The 21,063-nt window shown below is 42.2% G+C and overlaps 1 protein-coding gene across 1 annotated transcript in view; it reads left to right on the top strand.

The window, feature by feature from the left end:
- Nucleotides 1–21,063, top strand: part of LOC110523958 (endoplasmic reticulum metallopeptidase 1) — a 39,475-nt gene that overhangs the window by 12,007 nt on the left and 6,405 nt on the right. Inside the window, 9 exon segments of the mRNA XM_036977688.1 lie at nt 1,291–1,437; nt 5,665–5,757; nt 14,861–15,073; nt 15,469–15,592; nt 16,448–16,541; nt 19,055–19,229; nt 20,215–20,402; nt 20,560–20,712; nt 20,921–21,063. The exon segment at nt 20,921–21,063 is cut by the window's right edge and continues 48 nt beyond it. Of these exon segments, the coding sequence (XP_036833583.1) occupies nt 1,291–1,437; nt 5,665–5,757; nt 14,861–15,073; nt 15,469–15,592; nt 16,448–16,541; nt 19,055–19,229; nt 20,215–20,402; nt 20,560–20,712; nt 20,921–21,063 (1,330 nt within the window).

Below are 21,063 nucleotides of genomic sequence, written 5' to 3'. Positions count from 1 at the left end.
AATGTCAAACAAGTACACAAATAGGGGGCTTCCGAGTGGCGCAGCGGTCTAAAGCACTCCATCGCAGTGCTGAGGCGTCACTACAACCTCGGGTTCAATCCCAGGCTGTGTCAAAGCCGGCCGTGACCGGGAGCCCCATGTGACGGCACACGGGAGGGTTTGGTCGCCAGGATTTCCTTGTCTCATCGTTCTCTAGCAACTCCTTGTGGCGAGCTGGGCGCCTGCAAGCTGACCTCAGTTGTCAGTTGGACGATGCTTCCACTGACACATTGGTGCCGCTGGCTTCCGGGCTAAGCGAGCAGTGTGTCAAGAAGCCCGGAAGCCAGCGGCACCGATGTGTCAGTGGAAGCATCGTCCAACTGACAACTGAGGTCAGCTTGCAGGCGCCCAGCTCGCCACAAGGAGTTGCTAGAGAAGGGTCATGTTTCAGAGGACGCATGGCTCTTGACCTTCACCTCTTCCGAGTCCGTAAAGGAGTTGCAGTGATGAGGCAAGATCGTAACTACCAATTGGATACCACGAAATTGGGTATAAAAAGGGGGTAAAGTAAAAAAATTATTATAAGTACATAAAAAAACTAAATCAAGAACGTCGGGACAAATTCAGTTAACCCAGTTCAGGTGATTCAGTCAGCTTTCTTCAGTTTGGTGCCTAATGAACACGACTCAGGAACTGGGCCAATTGGAACACATTTATATAGGTGTCTGTGTCTCTGAATCAGCAACTGAACAAGCCTTCTTGCTCCTCGGGACGGAGTAGAGCTGTGTTGCACTATACTTCCTGGCAAATATCCCCATATGTCAACTTGAGGAAAGGTGTTTTAGAAAAAACTGGCCTGCTGTTGTACATTTGAATAACTTACCTTGCTTGCTATTGTTTTTGTATCCTTTAAAGCAACAGGTGGCCTGCAGGGATTTTAGTTTTTGGTAAAATCACCAGGAATTAAGCTAAACATTTGTTTCATTTAAGAAATCTGTTCCCAAGTATTCCCACAAGTTAAATAAAATATAATTATATGATCGTGTCTCAATGTAATCAAGATATGTAATTGTTATTTACAAATACAATAATCTATTTTTGGACTTATTTGTGATCATTTTGCAGTGTAGAAATGATTATAATTGTGTTCTGGACCCCCAACCATTTGATCCGACAAAAATCGGCCCGCGGCTGAATCTAGTTGCCTTCCCCTGCTTTAAAGGGTCAAATCTGTATACAATTTTAAAAGTGAAATCTTCACATCTTTTACACGTCTGTCTTCTCTCGTCTCACCTTCATTGATACACACAGGTCCCGAGAACCCCTGGTTGATCCAGGCCTATAAGCATGCTGCCAAACATCCCTTTGCTTCTGTGGTGGGACAGGAAATCTTCCAGAGCAGGTGGATCCCATCCGACACAGATTTCCGCATCTACAGGGACTTTGGAAACATTCCAGGTAGGGTAAAGCTTCAGTATCAAGTCTTCAAGTAAAGTTATCAACTCTCCTGACTTTAGATCTCCACTCTGACGTCTTGTTTTCAGTCGACTGCAGTCTGCCTTCACTTTATTTGAAGCTTTGCTGTATTGTAGTTCAACATTACTGTATGAGTTCGTGTTGAACCACCCGCCTAGGATTTTTTGGTACAAAGTGGAATTAATCTACTTTTTTTTTGCAGTGGTTACAGCTGTGAGTCCTCCTGGGTAAATCGAACAGCTTTGCACACCTGCATTGTGCATTTTTAGCCTTTTTTAAATATATTTTTTAAATTTTAAATTCTTCAAGTTGTTTCAAGGTGTTGGGGATCATGGCTAGACAGCCATTTTCAAGTCTTGCCATAGATTTTCAAGCAGATTTTACTCCCAACTGTAGCTTGGTCACTCTGGGACATTCACTGTCTTCTTGGTAAGCAACTCCAATGTAGGTTTATTTTGCCTTGTGTTATAGGTTATTGTTCTGCTGAAGGGTTAATACCTCTTACAGTGTCTGGTGTAAAGCAGACTGAAGCAGATTTTTCTCTAGCATTTTGCCTGTGCTTAGCTCACCACGTTTATTTTTATCCTGAAAACTCCCCAGTCTTTGCTGATGTCAAGCATACCCATACCATGTTGCAGGCACCACCATGTTTGAAAATAAGGAGGCAGTTACTCATTGATGTGTTGTTGGATTTGCCCCAGACATAAGGATGTTCATTTAGGCCAAAAAGTGTATTCCTTTTGTGTGTTTTTTTTTGCAGTATTACTTTAGTTGATTTACAGGATGCATGTTTTTTGAATATTTTTATTCTGTATATTTGTATTCTTTTCACTCTGCCATTTAGGTCATTATTGTGGAGTCACAGCCATTAAACTCTGTAGCTGTTTTAAAATCATCAATGGCCTCATGGTGAAATCCCTGAGCAGTTTCCTCAGTTCAGAAGGATGACTATCTTTGTGTCTGGGTGGTTTAATAGTTCATCCACAGCATAATTATTAACTCGGCCATGCTTAACGATATATTCAGTGTCTGATTTGTTATTGTTTCTCATCTACCAATCACTGCTCTTCTATGAGGCTTTTGAAAAGCTCCCTGGTCTTTGTAGTTGAATCTGTTTTGGAAATGCAATACTTAACTGAGGGACCTTACAGATGTTGTATAAATGGGGGACAGCGGAAGGAGTAGTCATTGAAAAAACTCATGTCAAATCCTATTATTTCACACACTGAGCCCATGTAACTTATTATCAAATCAAATGTTCTTTGTCACATGCTCCGAATACAACACGTGTAGACCTTACAGTGAAATGTTTACTTACAGGCCCTTAACCAACAATGCAGTTTGAAGAAAAATAACTGTTAAAAGTTTTTACATAAAATAAACTGAAGTGAAAAAGGACAAATAATTAAAGAGCAACAATAAAATATCACTAACGAGGCAACATACAAGGGGTATCGGTACAGAGTTAATGTGCAGTTTAGTCGAGGTATTTGAGATATGTACATGTAGGTAGAGATAAAGTGACTGCATAGATGATAAACAGAGTAGCAGCAGCGTAAAAATGGGAGGAGGGGTAGCTATTTGATTAGCTGTTCAGGAGTCTTATAGCTTGGGGGTAGAAGCTGTTAAGAAGCCTTTTGGACCGAGACTTGGCGCTCCGGTACCGCTTTCTGTGCGATAGCAGAGAGAACAGGCTATGACCAGGGTGGCTGGAGTCTGTTATGTGATTTGTTAAGCAAAGTGTTTGACTTCTGAACTAATTTAGGCTTGCCTAATCAAAGGGGGTAAATACAACTATACTTTAGTTATAATTATTTTTTAAAAATGTGTAATCTATTGTTGAATTTTCTTTTCCCTTTGACCTTATGGAGTATTTTATGTAGATAGATGACAATTAAATCTATTTCAATCCCACTTTGTAACGCAACAAAATCTGAAATAATCCCAGGGTTGAATACTTACGATACCCACTGTAAATATTTCTTATATTTTCTCCCGATTGTATTATTGTCCGATATTTGCCTTACCGTTATATCAACATCGGATGATATTCCACCTATAACAGATATCCATAAGTAGGATGAAAAAAGGGAATTTCATGCTCATCTGATCATTTGCACCCATTCTCATGATGTTATTATTGTTGTACTGTAAGAAGTCCACATTTGAATCATATTTCTTGGACAATTGATATTTTGAATGGCAATTTATGAGAATTCTCAGTGTGGGAAAATTACACTTTAATTTCCCCACTGTAAAACAGTATATTGGCAGAAACAGTTTAAGAAGGAAGTTTACATACGCCTTAGCCAAATACACTAAACTCAGTTTTTCACAATTCCTGACATTTAATCCTAGTAAAAATTCCATGTTTTAGGTCAGTTAGGATCACCACTTTATTTTAATGGGAAATGTCAGAATAATAGTAGAGTGATTTATTTCAGCTTTTATTTCTTTCATCACATTCCCAGTGGGTCAGAAGTTTACATACACTCAATTAGTATTTGGTAGCATTGCCTTTAAATTGTTTAACTTGGGTCAAACGTTTTAGGTAGCATTCCACAAGCTTCCCACAATAAGTTGGTTGAATTTTGGCCCATTCCTCCTGACAGGGCTGGTGTAACTGAGTCAGGTTTAGACCTCCTTTGCTCGCGCATGCTTTTTCAGTTCTGCCTACACATTTTCTATGGGATTGAGGTCAGGGCATTGTGATGGCCACTCCAATACATTTGTTGTCCCTAAGCCATTTTGCCACAACTTTGTAAGTATGCTTGGGGTCATTGCCCATTTGGAAGACCCATTTGCGACCAAGCTTTAACTTCCTGACTAATGTCTTGAGATGTTGCTTCAATTTATCCACATAATCTTCCTCCCTCATGATGCCATCTATTTTGTGAAGTGCCCCAGTCCCTCCTGCAGCAAAGCACCCCCACAACGTGATGCTGCCACCCCCGTGCTTCACGGTTGGTATGGTGTTCTTCGGCTTGCAAGCCTCCCCCGTTTTCCTCCAAACATAACGATGGTCATTATGGCCAAACAGTTCTATTTTTGTTTCATCAGACCAGAGGACATTTCTCTAAAAAGTACCATCTTTGTCCCCATGTGCAGATGCAAACCGTAGTCTGGCTTTTTATGGCGGTTTTGGAGCAGTGGCTTCTTCCTTGCTGAGTGGCCTTTCAGGTTATTTTATTTTTATTTTTTTATTTTACCAGGCAGGTCAGTTAAGAACAAATTCTTATTTTCAATGACGGCCTAGAAACAGTGGGCACGGCAGATTTTTACCTTGGGGATTTTAGCTTGGGGATTCGATCTTGCAACCTTTTGGTTACAAGTCCAACGCTCTAACCGCTAGGCTACCTGCCACCCCAAATGTCGATTTTATGTGGATATAGGACTTGTTTTACTGTCGATATAGATACTTTTGTACCTGTTTCCTCCAACATCTTCACAAGGTCCTTTGCTATTGTTCTGAGATTGATTTGCACTTTTCGCACCAAAGTGCGTTCATCTCTAGGAGACCGAACGCGTCTCCTTCCTGAGCGGTATGACGGTTGCGTGGTCCCACTGTGATTATACTTGTATACTATTGTTTGTACATATGAACATGGTACCTTCAGGGGTTTAGAAATTGCTCCCAAGGATGAACCAAACCTTTTTCTGAGGTTTTAGCTGATTTCTTTAGATTGTCCCATGATGTAAAGCAAAGAGGCACTGAGTTTGAAGGTAGGCCTTGAAATACATCCACAGGTACACCTCCAAATGACTCAAATGATGTCAATTAGCCTATCAGAAGCTTCTAAAGCCATGACATCATTTTCTGGAATTTTCCAAGCCGTTTAAAGGCACAGTCAAATTAGTGTATGTAAACTTCTGACCCACTGGAATTGTGATACAGTGAAATAATCTGTCTGCAAACAATTGTTGGAAAAATGACTTGTGTCATGCACAAAGTAGATGTCCTAACCGACTTGCCAAAGCTATAGTTTGTTAACAAGAAATTTGTGGAGTGGTTGAAAAATGAGTTTTAATGACTCCAATCTAAGTGTATGTAAACTTCCGACTTCAACTGTATATCGGTAAGTTGTCCTCCCCAAAATTGGTATTGGACCCCCAAAAACTATATCGGTCGGCCTCTAATTAGTAAATTCCATCTCCTATACTCTCCCTGGAGTCTTTCCTCCAATGTGACTCATGTCCCTCTGTCTGTAGGCATTGATTTAGCCTTCATTGAGAACGGCTTCATCTACCACACCAAGTACGACACACCCGACAGGATACTGACAGACTCCATTCAGAGGGCGGGTGAGTACTTTGGGCCACATAGCGGTAAGAACAAAGATTGTGTGGGTGGAGGGCAGTTTGTCCGTCATCAATCGGAAGCTGCAGGGAGTCGAAGAAGACCGGTACCGTGGTGTTTGGGCGGCTCAGCTGCATGGCTGGCTCAGCTTAGCTCCGCTTTGGTGTGGTTTAAGCAAGGGATAGTGGGCTACACCTGTTTGCAAGTGCTTAATTTGAGACGGATCCTGCCGGAACAGGATCCTGCACTTCTCAGATTTGACTGTTTGTTTCGGCACCTATTTAGATGATTTATTGTTTCACTGTTCGCACTGTAAACATTCTAATAAAAGCGATGAGTGTTAAATCAAGTTGCCTCGTTATTTCTCTCGCCCCCCCAGAAAGATCATTTAAAAGCGCGATCATCCTTCTGTGTAATCATTCTCTCCTGAAGCACACTGATTCCAGTCCTGCTCTCTTATTTATACATAGAGGTTATGGGGAGGGCCAGTGGTGTAAGTAACTGATCTTAACACAGGTCTTGGTTGTGGTGGTCAACTAGTGAAGAGGTCTCTATGTAATCACGTCACATAGCCTAGGCTAGTTGTCTACTGAATTTGAAACGTGGGAAAGTCAAATAAGGAAGGGATAAGAAAAGATAATTGAGTTTGATGACAAATGTACAGTAAAATCCTCTGCCTCTGACATAAAAAAAACAAAGAGCCCTCAGAAAAAGTTTTTGAACATGCCCGGACCAAGGTGTGTTTGGTGGCAGTAAGCATTGTAGATAAGGCTGAAGACGACACCCAGGTTATAGTTTACACTGAAAATGAAAAAAATAGACTCTATAGACAGTTTTTTTAGAACAGCTTTAGAAGGAGACTAAACGTCACTGCCACAAGCCCGTTCATGGCTTCGAGACAGAAATTGACTGTCTGGCGTTAAATGGATTTGACATGGGGAGTGTCGTTGTGGTCAGGTTTTGAAAACTAAGGTAGGAAAATGTGTTTTCCTTTACAAACGGTACTGTGAAGTTATTCAGAATATTTGGTTTATATGATCACGTAGGCAGGAGGCATACAGTGCCTTCGGAATGTATTCGGACCCCTTGACTGTTTCCACATTTTGTTAGGCTACAGCCTTATTCTAAAATTTATTTGAATCGTGTTTTCACCCACATCAATCTACACACAACACCACATAATGACAAAGCAAAAACCTTTTTTTAGAAAAAAAAAAAAAAAAACTGATAACACATTTACATACAGTACCAGTCAAAAGTTTGAACACGCCTACTATATTGTTATGATTTTCTACATTGTAGAATAATAGTGAAGACATCAACACAATGAAATAACACATATGGAATCATGTAGTAACCAAAGAGGTGTTCAACAAAATATACACTGCTCAAAAAAATAAAGGGAACACTAAAATAACACATCCTAGATCTGAATGAATGACATATTCTTATTAAATACTTTTTTCTTTACATAGTTGAATGTGCTGACAACAAAATCACACAAAAATGATCAATGGAAATCAAATTTATCAACCCATGGAGGTCTGGATTTGGAGTCACACTCAAAATTAAAGTGGAAAACCACACTACAGGCTGATCCAACTTTGATGTAATGTCCTTAAAACAAGTCAAAATGAGGCTCAGTAGTGTGTGTGGCCTCCACGTGACTGTATGACCTCCCTACAACGCCTGGGCATGCTCCTGATGAGGTGGCGGATGGTCTCCTGAGGGATCTCCTCCCAGACCTGGGCTAAAACATCTGCCAACTCCTGGACAGTCTGTGGATGGACAGTTGGTGGATGGAGCGAGACATGATGTCCCAGATGTGCTCAATTGGATTCAGGTCTGGGGAACGGGCGGGCCAGTCCATAGCATCAATGCCTTCCTCTTGCAGGAACTGCTGACACACTCCAGCCACATTGTCTTGCATTAGGAGGAACCCAGGGCCAACCGCACCAGCATATGGTCTCACAAAGGGTCTGAGGATCTCATCTCGGTACCTAATGGCAGTCAGGCTACCTCTGGCGAGCACATGGAGGGCTGTGCGGCCCCCCAAAGAAATGCCACCCCACACCATGACTGACCCACCGCCAAACCGGTCATGCTGGAGGATGTTGCAGGCAGCAGAACGTTCTCCACGGCGTCTCCAGACTCTCACGTCTGTCACGTGCTCAGTGTGAATCTCCTTTCATCTGTGACGAGCACAGGGCGCCAGTGGCGAATTTGCCAATCTTAGTATTCTCTGGCAAATACCAAACGTCCTGCACGGTGTTGGGCTGTAAGCACAACCCCCACCTGTGGACGTCGGGCCCTCATACCACCCTCATGGAGTCTGTTTCTGACTGTGTGAGCAGACACATGCACATTTGTGGCCTGCTGGAGGTCATTTTGCAGGGCTCTGACAGTGCTCCTCCTTGCACAAAGGCGGAGGTAGCGGTCCTGCTGCTGGGTTGTTGCCCTCCTACGGCCTCCTCCACGTCTCCTGATGTACTGGCCTGTCTCCTGGTAGCGCCTCCATGCACTGGACAATACGCTGACAGACACAGCAAACCTTCTTGCCACAGCTCGCATTGATGTGCCATCCTGGATGAGCGGCACTACCTGAGCCACTTGTGTGGGTTGTAGACTCCGTCTCATGCTACCACTAGAGTGTTGTTTAAGTGTTCCCTTTATTTTTTTGAGCAGTGTAGTTTCCTTTCTGGATTGACTGACCTTCATGTATTCTACCATAAAGGCCTAATTGGTGGAGTGCTGCAGAAATGGTTGTCCTTCTGGAAGGTTCTCCCATCTCCACAGAGGAACTCTAGAGCTCTGTCAGAGTGACCATCAGGTTCTTGAACACCTCCCTGACCAAGGCCCTTTAGCCCCAATTGCTAAGATTGGCTGGGCAGCCAGCTCTTGGAAAAGTCTTGGTAGCTCCAAACTTCTTCCATTTAAGATGATTGAGGCCACTATGTTCTTGGGGACCTTCAATTCTGCATAAATGTTTTAGTACCGTTCCCCAAATTCTCAACACAATCCTGTCTTGGAGCTCTACGGACAATTCCTTCGACCTCATGGCTTGGTTTTTTCTCTGACATGCACTGTCAACCGTGGGACCTTATATAGACAGGTGTGTCCCTTACCAAATCATGTCCAAGCAATTGAATTTACCACACTGGACTCCCAAGTTTTAGAAACATCTCAAGAATGATTAATGGAAACAGGATGCACCTGAGCTTAATTCTGAGTCTCATGGCAAAGGGGTTGAATACTTATGTAAAATAGTTTTTTAATTGTATACATTTGCAAAAATGTCTAAAAACCTGTTATTGGTTTGTCATTATGGGGTATTGTGTGTAGATTGCTGAGGATAGTTTTATTTAATACGTTTTAGAATAAGGCTGTAACGTAACAAAATGTGGAAAAAGTTAAGGGGTCTGAATACTTTCCAAAGGCACAGGATGGTTGTTACTGTGTTTTGTGTTGTGTGGGGTGGTTGTTACTGTGTTTTGTGATGTGTGGGGTGGTTGTTACTGTGTTTTGTGTTGTGTGGGGTGGTTGTTACTGTGTTTTGTGTTGTGTGGGGTGGTTGTTACTGTTTTTTCATGGCTCATGCCTCAATCAAGTATTTTTAGCGCAACCAATGTTGAGGTTGTAATATATGACAGCACCAAAAATGATTGATTTTCAATATAATTCTATCACCCAATAAGGTTTGATAAATGTCTAAAACATATACAAATATCATTTTATGGAATATCAACGGTTAACAGAATCCTATTAAGAGGAAGAAATGTGTATGTTATCTCAAATTCCAACAAGTGGATATAGCTTTTATTCAATAAACTCAATTGGTTGATTCAGAGGCTGCTAAATTGAAAAGGGATTGGGTTGGGCAGGTATTTCATATCTTATTTTCAAGCAAAAACATGGTGTTGCAATTTTGGTACATAAGTTGAATTGTGTCATGTTAAAGCAACATAAGGATGAGGAAGAAAGAATGATTTGTGTTGAGGCTCTGGTAAATGATAATAAGGTTAAGTGTAATATTTATGCACCAAACAAGGAGGATCCTGGGTTTTTCCATGAGGTTAAGGTTATGGGCGAAATCATTGGTGGAAATAGTGGTGGCGGGAGACTTTAACCAGGTTGAAGATGGTATCTTTGATAAAGCTACTTATTCTAAAGCTGTACCAAGGGACAGAGCAGCACCAACCTCTTAAGGATCTGACCCTTTTTTTCCCAATTTTCGCCTAAGATGACATACCCAAATCAAAAAAAAAAGAGAGCAGGAGTTCAAACTGTAGAAGCCATTTCCTACATTTGAATATAAAAATTGATTTTTACCTATGCTACATTTTTATCTCTGGGACCCTCAGGATGACCAATCAGAGCAAGATTACTGAATGTAAGTACATTATTTACCTTCAGAGGTGAATGTCAAACCATTGGCTGTGATATATAAATATATATATATTTTTGGTGCACTCTCAAACAATAGCATGGTATTTTTTCACTGTAATAGCTAGTGTAAATTAGACACTGCAGTTAGATTAACAAGAATGTAAGCTTTCTGCCCATATAAGACATGTCATTGTCCTGGGAATTTTTTAACTTTTTTTTTACTTACAACGTCATGCTAATCATATTAGTGCATGTTAGCTCAACTGTCCCGCGGTGGGGACACTGATCCCATTTGAGGTTAATGAGGGATCTGGTAGACATATGGAGACTTCCTTCTCTCAATCCCAGAGAGAAGGAATATTCATTTTATTCACATAACCATAAATATCATTCCAGGATAGATTACTTCCTAATTTCCAAGAGTATGACTAAAGAGGTGATAGATTGTAAAATAGGGGTTATTACTTTGACTGACCACCAACAGTGGAATTATGTATAGCAGTGGAGGCTGATATGTCTAAGAAAAGTGTTAGATCGAGGATGAATACATCCTTATTCTAAGACTAAACATTTAATCTTAAGTGTTTCTTTTCAGGCAAACATTGGTTCCACTGATAAATGAGTACAGTGTGGGAGGCCTATAAAGTTTATGTTAGGGGAAAAATAATAGCACAAACCAGTAGAAAGAAAAAAGTTATCCAAGAAAAGTCTGTGATCTGAAGTTTCAATTACATGAGATCTATAACAAAAAGGCTGAGTATGCAATGTTTCGGCAGAGGACCAACTTAAATGAAAAAGCAGGTTAAATTATTGGCTAGAAAATGTGTTTTTTTTAAAGATTCCAATTTTGTAATACCAGCTATCTAAAATGAAAGTGGGGAGGTACTGACTGGTACGAAATATATTGACAGTGTGTTATTCAACGCTTTATAAGTCTGAATGTAACTTAGTTAATTTGAATGCCTTTTTAAAAAAATAAAAAATTGAGCTTCTGTCCCCAAATCAAATAAAATATTTGGATGCTCCTATACTAGAATCTGAGAACAGCCATCATCACAACGAAGTCTGGAAAGTCACCAGGATTAGACGGCTTCCCGGTTAAGTATTATAAGAGGAATATTATTGACGTATTAGCCCATATATTAACACGGGTGTGCGCAGCAGCTCTGGAACTTGAGCAGCTACCTGACACTTTTACTGAGACACTCATTTCATTCATTCTCAAGAAGGATAGAGACCCCACTGACCTAGGGAGTTTTCGCCCTATCATTTTAATCGGAGTTGATTTGTAAGGTGCTCTCCAAAGTACTAGCCAATGAGGCTGGAGAAGGTTCTACCTCATATTATTCACACATATCAGGTGGGATTTGTAAAAAAGTAGAACTTCCACAGACAATCTAAGACGTTTGCTTCACCTCGTGGCTGAGTCAAAAAGAGGATGCCACTCAGGTGGCAGCCCTTTCCCTTGATGCGGAGAAGGCATTCAATAGGGTGTGGTGGGGCTTTTTGACATATACCGTTAAAGTTTGGCTTTGGCCCTGGGTTTATCAGGTCGGCCATATTCCCAGGCACCTTGCCATGGTTAAATGCGGTGGTTTGTTTTTTCAGTTTTGCATGAATGATGCAATCTTGGATTTAATAGTCACAGTGGGTAAAACATCTATGCATTTCTACTCAGTCCCCGTATCGATGTTATTCTAAGAGGCTACCCGGAACATGTCACATTTTATTAGTCGGTGTGGGGGCACCGGTTAGTTGAGGTAGTAGGTAGAGTTAATTAAAGTGGCTATGCATAGATGACAGTAGGCAGTGGTGTGGAGAAGGGAGGGGGGGGGGCGCAATGTGAATAGTCTGGGTAGCCATTTGATTAAATGTTCAGGAGTCTTATGGCTTGGGGGTAGAAGCTGTTTAGAAGCCTCGTGGGCCTAGACTTAGGCCCTCGTGGGCCTAGACCGCTTGACATGTGGTAGCAGAGAGAACAGTCTATGACTAGGGTGGCTGGAGTCGTCGACAATTTTCAGGGCCTTCCTCTGTCACCGCCTGGTATAGAGGTCCTGGATGGCAGGAAACTTGGCCCCAGTGATGTACTGGACCGTTCGCACTACCCTCTGTAGTGCCTTGCTGTCGGAGGCCGAGCAGTTGCCATACCAGGCAGTGGTGCAGCTGTAGAACCTCTTGAGGAGGACCCATGCTAAATCTTTTCAGTCTCCTGAGGGGGAATAGGTTTTGTATCCCAGTCCGAGTGATCAAAATCATGTTGAAGCATGGATTGGTCAGATCAGCATTGAATAGTCTGTAGCACGGGTACTTCCTGTTTGAGTTTCTGCCTATAGGAAGGAAGAATTAAAATGGAGTCGTGATCAGATTTGCCGAAGGGAGGGCGGGGGAGGGCCTTGTAGGTTTTTCAAAAAGTTGAGTAGCAGTGGTCCAATGTTTTGTCAGAGCGAGTGCTACAGTCAATGTGTTGGTAAAACTTCGGTAGCGTTTTCCTCAGATTATCTTTGTTTAAATCCCCGGCTACAATAAATGCGGCCTCAGGATATGTGGTTTCCAGTTTGCATATAGTACAGTATAGTTTTGAGAACCATGTTTCCATGAAACAGAGTATGTTACAATCACTGATGTCTCTCTGGAAGGAGCTCCTCGTCCTGAGCTCGCTCTGAGCTCGTTAATTTGTGGATTTGCATAGGAAAACATACATTTATTTGGGAGGTAGGGCTTAGACAAGGCCTGTGTGCACTAGGGGATCTACAGTTGATGTCGGAAGTTTACATACATACAAGTTTACATAGCCAAATACATTTAAACTCAGTTTTTCACCATTTCTGATATTTAATCCTAGTACAAATTCCCTGTTTTAGGTCAGTTAGGATCAGCAATTTATTTTAAGTATGGGAAATGTCAGAATAATAGTAGAGAAAATGATTTATTTCAGCTTTTATTTCTTTCATCACAATCCCAGTGGGTCAGAAGTTTACATACACTCAATTAGTATTTGGTAGCATTGCCTTTCAATTGTTTAACTAGGGTCAAATGTTTTGGGTAGCCTTCCACAAGCTTCCCACAATAAGTTGGGTGAATTATGGCCCATTCCTCCTGACAGAGCTGGTGTAACTGAATCAGGTTTGTAGACCTCCTTGCTCGCACACGCTTTTTCACTTCTGCCCACACATTTTCTATGGGATTGAGGTCAGGGCTTTGTGATGGCCACTCCAATACCTTGACTTTGTTGTCCTTAAGCCATTTTGCCACAACTTTGTAAGTATGCTTGGGGTCATTGTCCATTTGGAAGACCCATTTGTGACCAAGCTTTAACTTGCTGAGTGATGTCTTGAGATTTTGCTTTGATTAAATGTTCAGGTACGCAAGTTGAGAACAAGTTCTCATTTACAATTACGACCTGGCCAAGATAAAGCAAAGAAGTTCGACACATACAACAACACAGAGTTACACATGGAGTAAAACAAACATAGTCAATAATACAGTAGAAAAATAACTCTATATACGATGTGAGCAAATGAGGTGAGATAAGGGAGGTAAAGGCAAAAAAAAGGCCACGGTGGCGAAGTAAATACAATAGCAAGTAAAATACTGGAATGGTAGATTTACAGTGGAAGAATGTGCGAAGTAGAAATATAAATAATGGGGTGCAAAGGAGCAAAATAACTAAATAAATACAGTAGGGGAAGAGGTAGTTGTTTGGGCTAAATTATAGATGGTCTATGTAACAGGTGCAGTAATCTGTGAGATACTCTTATACCTCCTAAAATCACATGCATATCTTAACAAAATACTTAAATTTTTCATATTATATGTATTGGATGGAAACTTGACAAAGGGGATATACTTTCCAAGTTACAGTATTTCGTCCATACAGTTTTTAATGTCATCACAAAATGAAAAGCAATATTACATTTGTTTTCCATAGCTCTTTACTGACCGTTCCCCACATTTTTATGTTAGAATTATTGTCCTCACAGGACAGTTTTGACACTATGCATTCGGGCAAGTAGCGTTCTCCTGGCATCTGCCAAACCCAGATTCGTCCGTCGGACTGCCAGATGGTGAAGCGTGATTCATCACTCCAGAGAATGTGTTTCCACTGCTCCAGAGTCCAAGCTTTACACCACTCCAGCTGAAGTTTTGCATTGCGCTTGGGTGATTTTAGGATTGTGTGCGGCTGCTCAGCCATGGAAACCCATTTCATGAAGCTCCTCTCAACAGTTATTGTGCTGACATTGCTTCCCGAGGCAGTTTGGAACTCGGTAGGGAGTGTTGCAACCAAGTCCACTAATTTGAAGGGGTGTTCACATACTTTTGTATATATATAGTGTATCTTTGCCTTTTGCATTGGCCTATTTGTTTAAGGATGATGTTGTCTTTGCATAGAATGCAACACATTCATGTATCTCATCCTCCCACTGATCCCTCTGTCTGTTTAATGATTGATCTATTGCGTTGTGTTGCTGTTTGCTTAATGATTGATATATTGCATTGTGTTTGCTTAGCAAATGCTTTTATTGAAAGCAATTGCCCGACTAATTATACCAGTGAATCCCTACAGCCATTCGGGCTGTTGCCTTCTAAAGGGCACATGGGCAGTATAATCCAGATGGGATTTGAACAGATAAAACCCTCTGATCCATTGTTAATTTATTAAACTGCTTGCCCTCACACAAATAAATCAAATGTGGTAGATGTATCACCTCATCGTATCCTCAGGTGACAACATCCTGGCAGTACTGAAGCACCTGGTCATGTCTGAGGAGCTGGCGGACTCGTCCGAGTATGCCCATGGCAACATGGTGTTCTTTGACCTGCTTGGCATGGTGGTGGTGGCGTACCCGGCCCATGTTGGCACCATCATCAACTACATGACTGCCATAGCAACCTTCATCTACCTGTTTAAGAAGTGCTTCCATCCCAGCAACATGGGTAAGGGGTCTCAAGAGCATATTTTATTTTATTAGTTCATTTGTTTGTGTTTTTATTAAATGGATAGGACCCGTGGAAAGGAGAGGTTGGAGGAGTGCGAGTCAGAAGGTCAATGGTTCTGATTCGAAACCCACGCCGACGTGTTCCAGGTTCAGCGGCACGAAGCACATGACACTCTGCCCTCTAATGGGTGTTGTATGTTTGTGAAGGATGTTAATGTGGTCTAAGAGTCCGTGCAGAGCAAGTTGGTCTGGTTATGTAACCTGGGCACAGGGTATTTTCTAGTGCGGAATAGCCAACTCCTATGGAGGCTAGACTCCATTTACAGGCTAGATAGTTTCTTCTGAGGTAGGTTAAAGCTGATGGCGTCTGTATATCCCCTGTCTCTCTACCAGGAGGTTGTTACGTGAAGGAGTTGGCGTGTGCCACGGTGGTGGTCATCCTCAGCTGGTTGGTCACTCTGCTGACCGTGATCTTTGTAGCCTTTGTGGTGTCACTGATGGGACGATCCATGTTCTGGTAGTACCACTTGAAACACACATTCTCTTCAGGAAATTTACCTTTTCTAGTTTATTCTGTTTTTGTTTCAAAACATTGAGATATAATATTGAGTATAACAAGAAAATATATATGAAAGTAAACTTATCAAATCAATGTTTGTTCTGTATGTATATATTGGCTCGTCCCTACCACCCACTTTGAAGGACAATTCTATAATTTTTTATTTTTTTGTAACAGTATTTTTATTTGAATTTCACAATTTTCACCCATATTAAGAGATACAACAACAGAGACAAAGCACACAGAAAAAAAAACAAGAAAAACAGCACCCACTTACACATATCTACACGTGTGTGTATATATATATATATATATATACATACATACATACATACATACATACATACATACATACATACATACATACATACATACACACACCCATACATATACATACATACACTCATGCATATACACACATATACGCGTACGCACACACACAAATACACACCGATACATACGTACACCAATTTCCTCTTCCCGCTCGGTGCTTCTCTCACCCCATCACCATCATTGCGTCTCTCAATACATACATTTTAAACAAACTTACAAACAGAAATTAAACAAAAAAGCTCAGTTTAAACCAAGAGGTTAGGTTCCACACATGGAACGTACAGTGTAGTTCTGAAATACATAGATCCCCGCCATTCTACGAGAATCCTTGCAGCATAATAGCTGATACCTCAGGTTCTAGGTCATTTAGATAAGGCTATAATTTATTTTAAATAATGTTGAATATTGACATTACATATCAAGACAAGACGTCAAGTCAATTTTGCATAAATATTGTATTTTCCATTGTCCTCTCTTTAGGTACAACCACTTCTACACCTGCATGTTTATGTACGGTTCTGCTGCCACTGGGATGATGGTCCTCTTCCACACACTTTCCAAAAACCTCTATAGGGTGAGGTGTGTGTGTGTGTGTGTGTGTGTGTGTGTGTGTGTGTGTGTGTGTGTGTGTGTGTGAGAAAGGTATTCTCAGGAGGGTATTGGTGTGTGTGTGTGAGAAAGGTATTCTCAGGAGGGTATTGGTGTGTGTGTGTGAGAAAGGTATTCTCAGTAGGATATTTAGAGTGTGCAGACATGCACAGTGGCTAGTAATAATGAAGGGGTTTTGAACTCTGAACAGCCTGTGAATTAGGCCTCTGTTGGTGCTCAGCTCAAACATCTATAAGTGGAGCTGGGAGAGAGTGTAAGCAGGGGGAAACAAGAGAGCGCGAGCAGGGGGAAAGAGAGCGCGAGCAGGGGGAAAGAGAGCGCGAGCAGGGGGAAAGAGAGCGCGAGCAGGGGGAAAGAGAGCGCGAGCAGGTGGAAAGAGAGCGCGAGCAGGGGGAAAGAGAGCGCGAGCAGGGGGAAACAAGCAAGCGAGCGAGCAGGGGGAAAGAGAGTGCGAGCAGGGGGAAAGAGAGCGCGAGCAGGGGGGAAGAGAGCGCGAGCAGGGGGAAAGAGAACACGGGCAGGGGAAAAAAGAGAGCGAGCAGGGGGAAACAAGAGATCGAGCAGGGGGAAAGAGAGCGCGAGCAGGGGGAACAAGAGAGCGCGAGCAGGGGGAAACAAGAGATCGAGCAGGGGGAAAGAGAGCGCGAGCAGGGGGAAAGAGAGCGCGAGCAGGGGAAAAGAGAGCCCGAGCAGGGGGAAAGAGAGCGCGAGCAGTGGGAAAGAGAGCGCGAGCAGGGGGAAAGAGAGCGCGAGCAGGGGGAAACAAGAGATTGAGCAGGGGGAAAGAGAGCGTGAGCAGGGGGAACAAGAGAGTGCGAGCAGGGGGAAACAAGAGATCGAGCAGGGGGAAAGAGAGCGCGAGCAGGGGGAAAGAGAGCCCGAGCAGGGGGAAAGAGAGCGCGAGCAGTGGGAAAGAGAGCCCGAGCAGGGGGAAAGAGAGCGCGAGCAGTGGGAAAGAGAGCGCGAGCAGGGGGAAACAAGAGAGCGAGCAGGGGGAAAGAGAGCGCGAGTAGGGGAAACAAGAGAGCACGAGCAGGGGAAACAAGAGAGCGCGAGCAGGGGAAACAAGAGCCAGTGTTACCTCTGCTGCAGAGGATAAGTCCTCTGAACATCAATTGTTCAGAGGAGTCTGTGTGAATCAGGCCTTCATTGTCGAATTGCTGCAAAGAAACCACTAATAAAGGACACCAATAAGAAGAGACTTACTTGTGCCAAGAAACATGAGCAATGGACATTAGACCGGTGGAAATATGTTCTTTGGTCTGATGAGTCCAAATTTTAGATTTTTGGTTCAAACTGCTGTGTCTTTGTAAGATGCAGAGGTGAATGGATGATCTTTGCCTTTGTGGTTCCCATAGCATTCTTCATATATTTTTCAACAGGACAATGACCCAACACACCTCCAGGCTGTGTAAGGGCTATTTGACCAAGAATGAGAGTGATGGAGTGCTGCATCTGATGACCTGGCCTCCACAATCACCCGACCTCAACCCAATTGAGATGGTTTGGGATGAGTTGGACCACAGAGTGAAGGAAAAGCATATGTGGGAACTCCTTCAAGACTGTTGGAAAAGTATTCCAGGTGAAGCTGGTTGAGAGAATGCCAAGTGTGCAAAGCTGTCATCAAAGCAAATGGTGGTTACTTTGAAGAATCTAAAATATATTTTGATGAGTTAGAGAGAGAGGACCTTATTAGAGATACATATCCACAAAGAATTAGAAAATAAACCCAATTCCCATATCTACTGGGTGTATTCACAGTTTGCCATCACAGCAGCAACATTTGTGACCTGTTTCCACAAGAAAAGGGCAACCAGTGAAGAACAAACACCATTGTAAATACAGCCCATATTTATGTTTTTGTACAATACTTTGTATATAGACATAATGACATTTGAAATGTCTTTATTCTTTTGGAACTTCTGTGAGTGTAAAGTTACATTTTTTGTTTATTTCACTTTTGTTTATTATCTACTTCACTTGCTTTGGCTATGTTGGCATGTTTCCCATTCCAATAAAGCCCTTAAATTGAATTGAGAGAGCACGGGGAAAGAGCAAGAGAGAGCAGGTGGAAAGAGTGTGAGAGAGAGAGTCCCTCCCATCCCTGTCACTCTATCTATACTGAAGTTCAGACACACTCCATCTCTCACATGTTCACTTTGCCAGGCCACGGTTGGGCTCCATGAAGAACACAGCTCAAAACATGCATCAAACCAAATGCTATGTTGATTTTATGTAGCTAAGAGGTGCAGCTACCCCTGAGAATCAAGGAACATTGTATTGATATGAACTGAAATTGACGGGCCTTTTTTTGGGAGAGTAATAATCTGATTGCAGCTGTTAAGTGGTGATAATGTGGTTGCCCTTTAGTGACCTGCCTCTCTATGGGTTTTCTCCTGCTATAAATGTCACCCAGGGTTCTTCCATGCCCTTGTTGACCCCTCTCACTCCGTGTGTCTGTCTGTCTTCCTCCTGCAGGGTGTGCGTCGCCTGGAGGTGGGGGAGCTCTACTTTGATGTGAGCCTGCTGCTGTGGTGTGGCGCGCTGGTTTACTTAACAGCTCACAGCCTTTGCTCTGCCTACGTCCCCATGCTCATGGTGGCCTTCCCTCTGGCCACCAAGCTGCTCCTCGCCAGGGAGTTCAAACTCCGAGGTAAAGAGACTAGAGTGGTCAAAACATTGTGCCACACTGTACCTGGGTCTGTGTTACAGATTTTGAACTTTTCTTCGAATTTCTCTCCCACGAGGAAGTTCCTTTTCAAGGAGAATAAATGGATATGGGTTAGTGTTGGATACTAGGGTTGGGTGATATTTTGCGGTGACCTCTTCTACGGTATGCTACTCCAAATATCTCGATGTCCAATATAATCGTTTGACCAAATCCTTCTTTTTTTTTTTGTACTGATTACCAATATTATAGTCACATCCTCTTTGTGTGGCAAAAAAATGAGGCCTGAGTTAATTCATTTGGACTTCATTGTCAACATATCGATATAGCCTAACTGATAAAAAAAAGGCAGTTTTTATTTGTAAAGTTCAAATGGAGCGTAGTCTTTCTTCCACTTCACGATATATCGTCAATGTCAAATATCAGGATATTCTATTTTAATCATATATCAACCCAACCCTACTGGACACTGTTCAAGGGTCCCATTGTTGTTATTATTACATGTGATGTTTAATTAGAATGTCTTTTTCAGTTCAGTCCATGGTTGTTATTATTACGTGTGATGTTTAATTAGAATGTCTTTTTCAGTTCAGTCCATGGTTGTTATTATTACGTGTGATGTTTAATTAGAATGTCTTTTTCAGTTCAGTCCATGGTTGTTATTATTACGTGTGATGTTTAATTAGAATGTCTTTTTCAGTTCAGTCCATGGTTGTTATTATTACGTGTGATGTTTAATTAGAATGTCTTTTTCAGTTCATTTTCACAGCTCAGCAACAACACTGATGCATTGATGTGTCTAACCATTATTGTTTCTTTAAATGGAAAGGCAGGAATTGTTATTATTCTGGCTGTTAATATGTCCCTCCTGTCCTGCTTTGGTCCAGGTGTAGCTGTGGATAACTCTGTGCTCTACCAGCTGGGTTAGGGTCAGTTCATGTAAATGTATCTCTCCTGTCTATATCTCCAGGTGCTTCGGTGAAGTACTCTGTGCTCTACCAGCTGGGTCTGGCTTTGCCCTATGTCCACTTCATGTCCCTGATCTGGTTGGTGTTTGAGATCTTCACGCCCACCCTGGGGAGGATCAACACATGCCCTCCTGATGTGGTCCTGGCCACCATCGTCACCTTCACCACATTCTTCTTCTCCTCCTTCTTTGTCAGTACAGTTACTGTACCTCTTTAGCGAAATATTAGAAACTCAACTGTCTTGTTTCAAGTGTCTCTTAAGAGCAAAAATGTGATGACAGGTAAAACCACTGTGTTTTTAAGCCTCTCTCGTTCTCCTTTTCTGTCTGTTTTCTTCTCTCTTCCAGCTCCACTTTATCTACCTGGCCAGGTCTACTAAGTGGCTGTTGGCAGGTCTTGGAACAGTGTTTACTGTGTTTCTGTTGCTTGTATCCTGCGGTATGTTCTTTCCCTACACAGCAGACCCCTCCGGCCCACGCCCCAAACGGATCTCCATCCAGGTGAGACCATCTGAGGCTCTTTCTGCTTACACACACACACACCTGACAACTTTTTATTTAACCTTTTATTCATCCAGGCAAGTCAGTTAATAACAAATCTATTATTTTAATGAAATTCATTAATGGTTTATTTAGTTAGAAACAGATACAAACACGTTGACACATTGAATAAACTTTTATTATCTGATGCGGGGACCCCCCCCAAAAGCACACCACTCGTATCTTCCACGGTCTGGACGGCCAGGTGGAGAGTAGAGACTCAGGTCTGTGGATCAACAGCTGTGACTACACTGGCATGCAGCACATCACGCCTATCATACCAGAGATCAATGATACCATCAAGACCAATTG

This window comes from Oncorhynchus mykiss, chromosome 5 (assembly GCF_013265735.2).
Source record: "Oncorhynchus mykiss isolate Arlee chromosome 5, USDA_OmykA_1.1, whole genome shotgun sequence".
Classification (NCBI taxonomy): Eukaryota; Metazoa; Chordata; class Actinopteri; order Salmoniformes; family Salmonidae; genus Oncorhynchus; species Oncorhynchus mykiss.
This window is presented reverse-complemented; position numbering and strand designations above follow the sequence as displayed.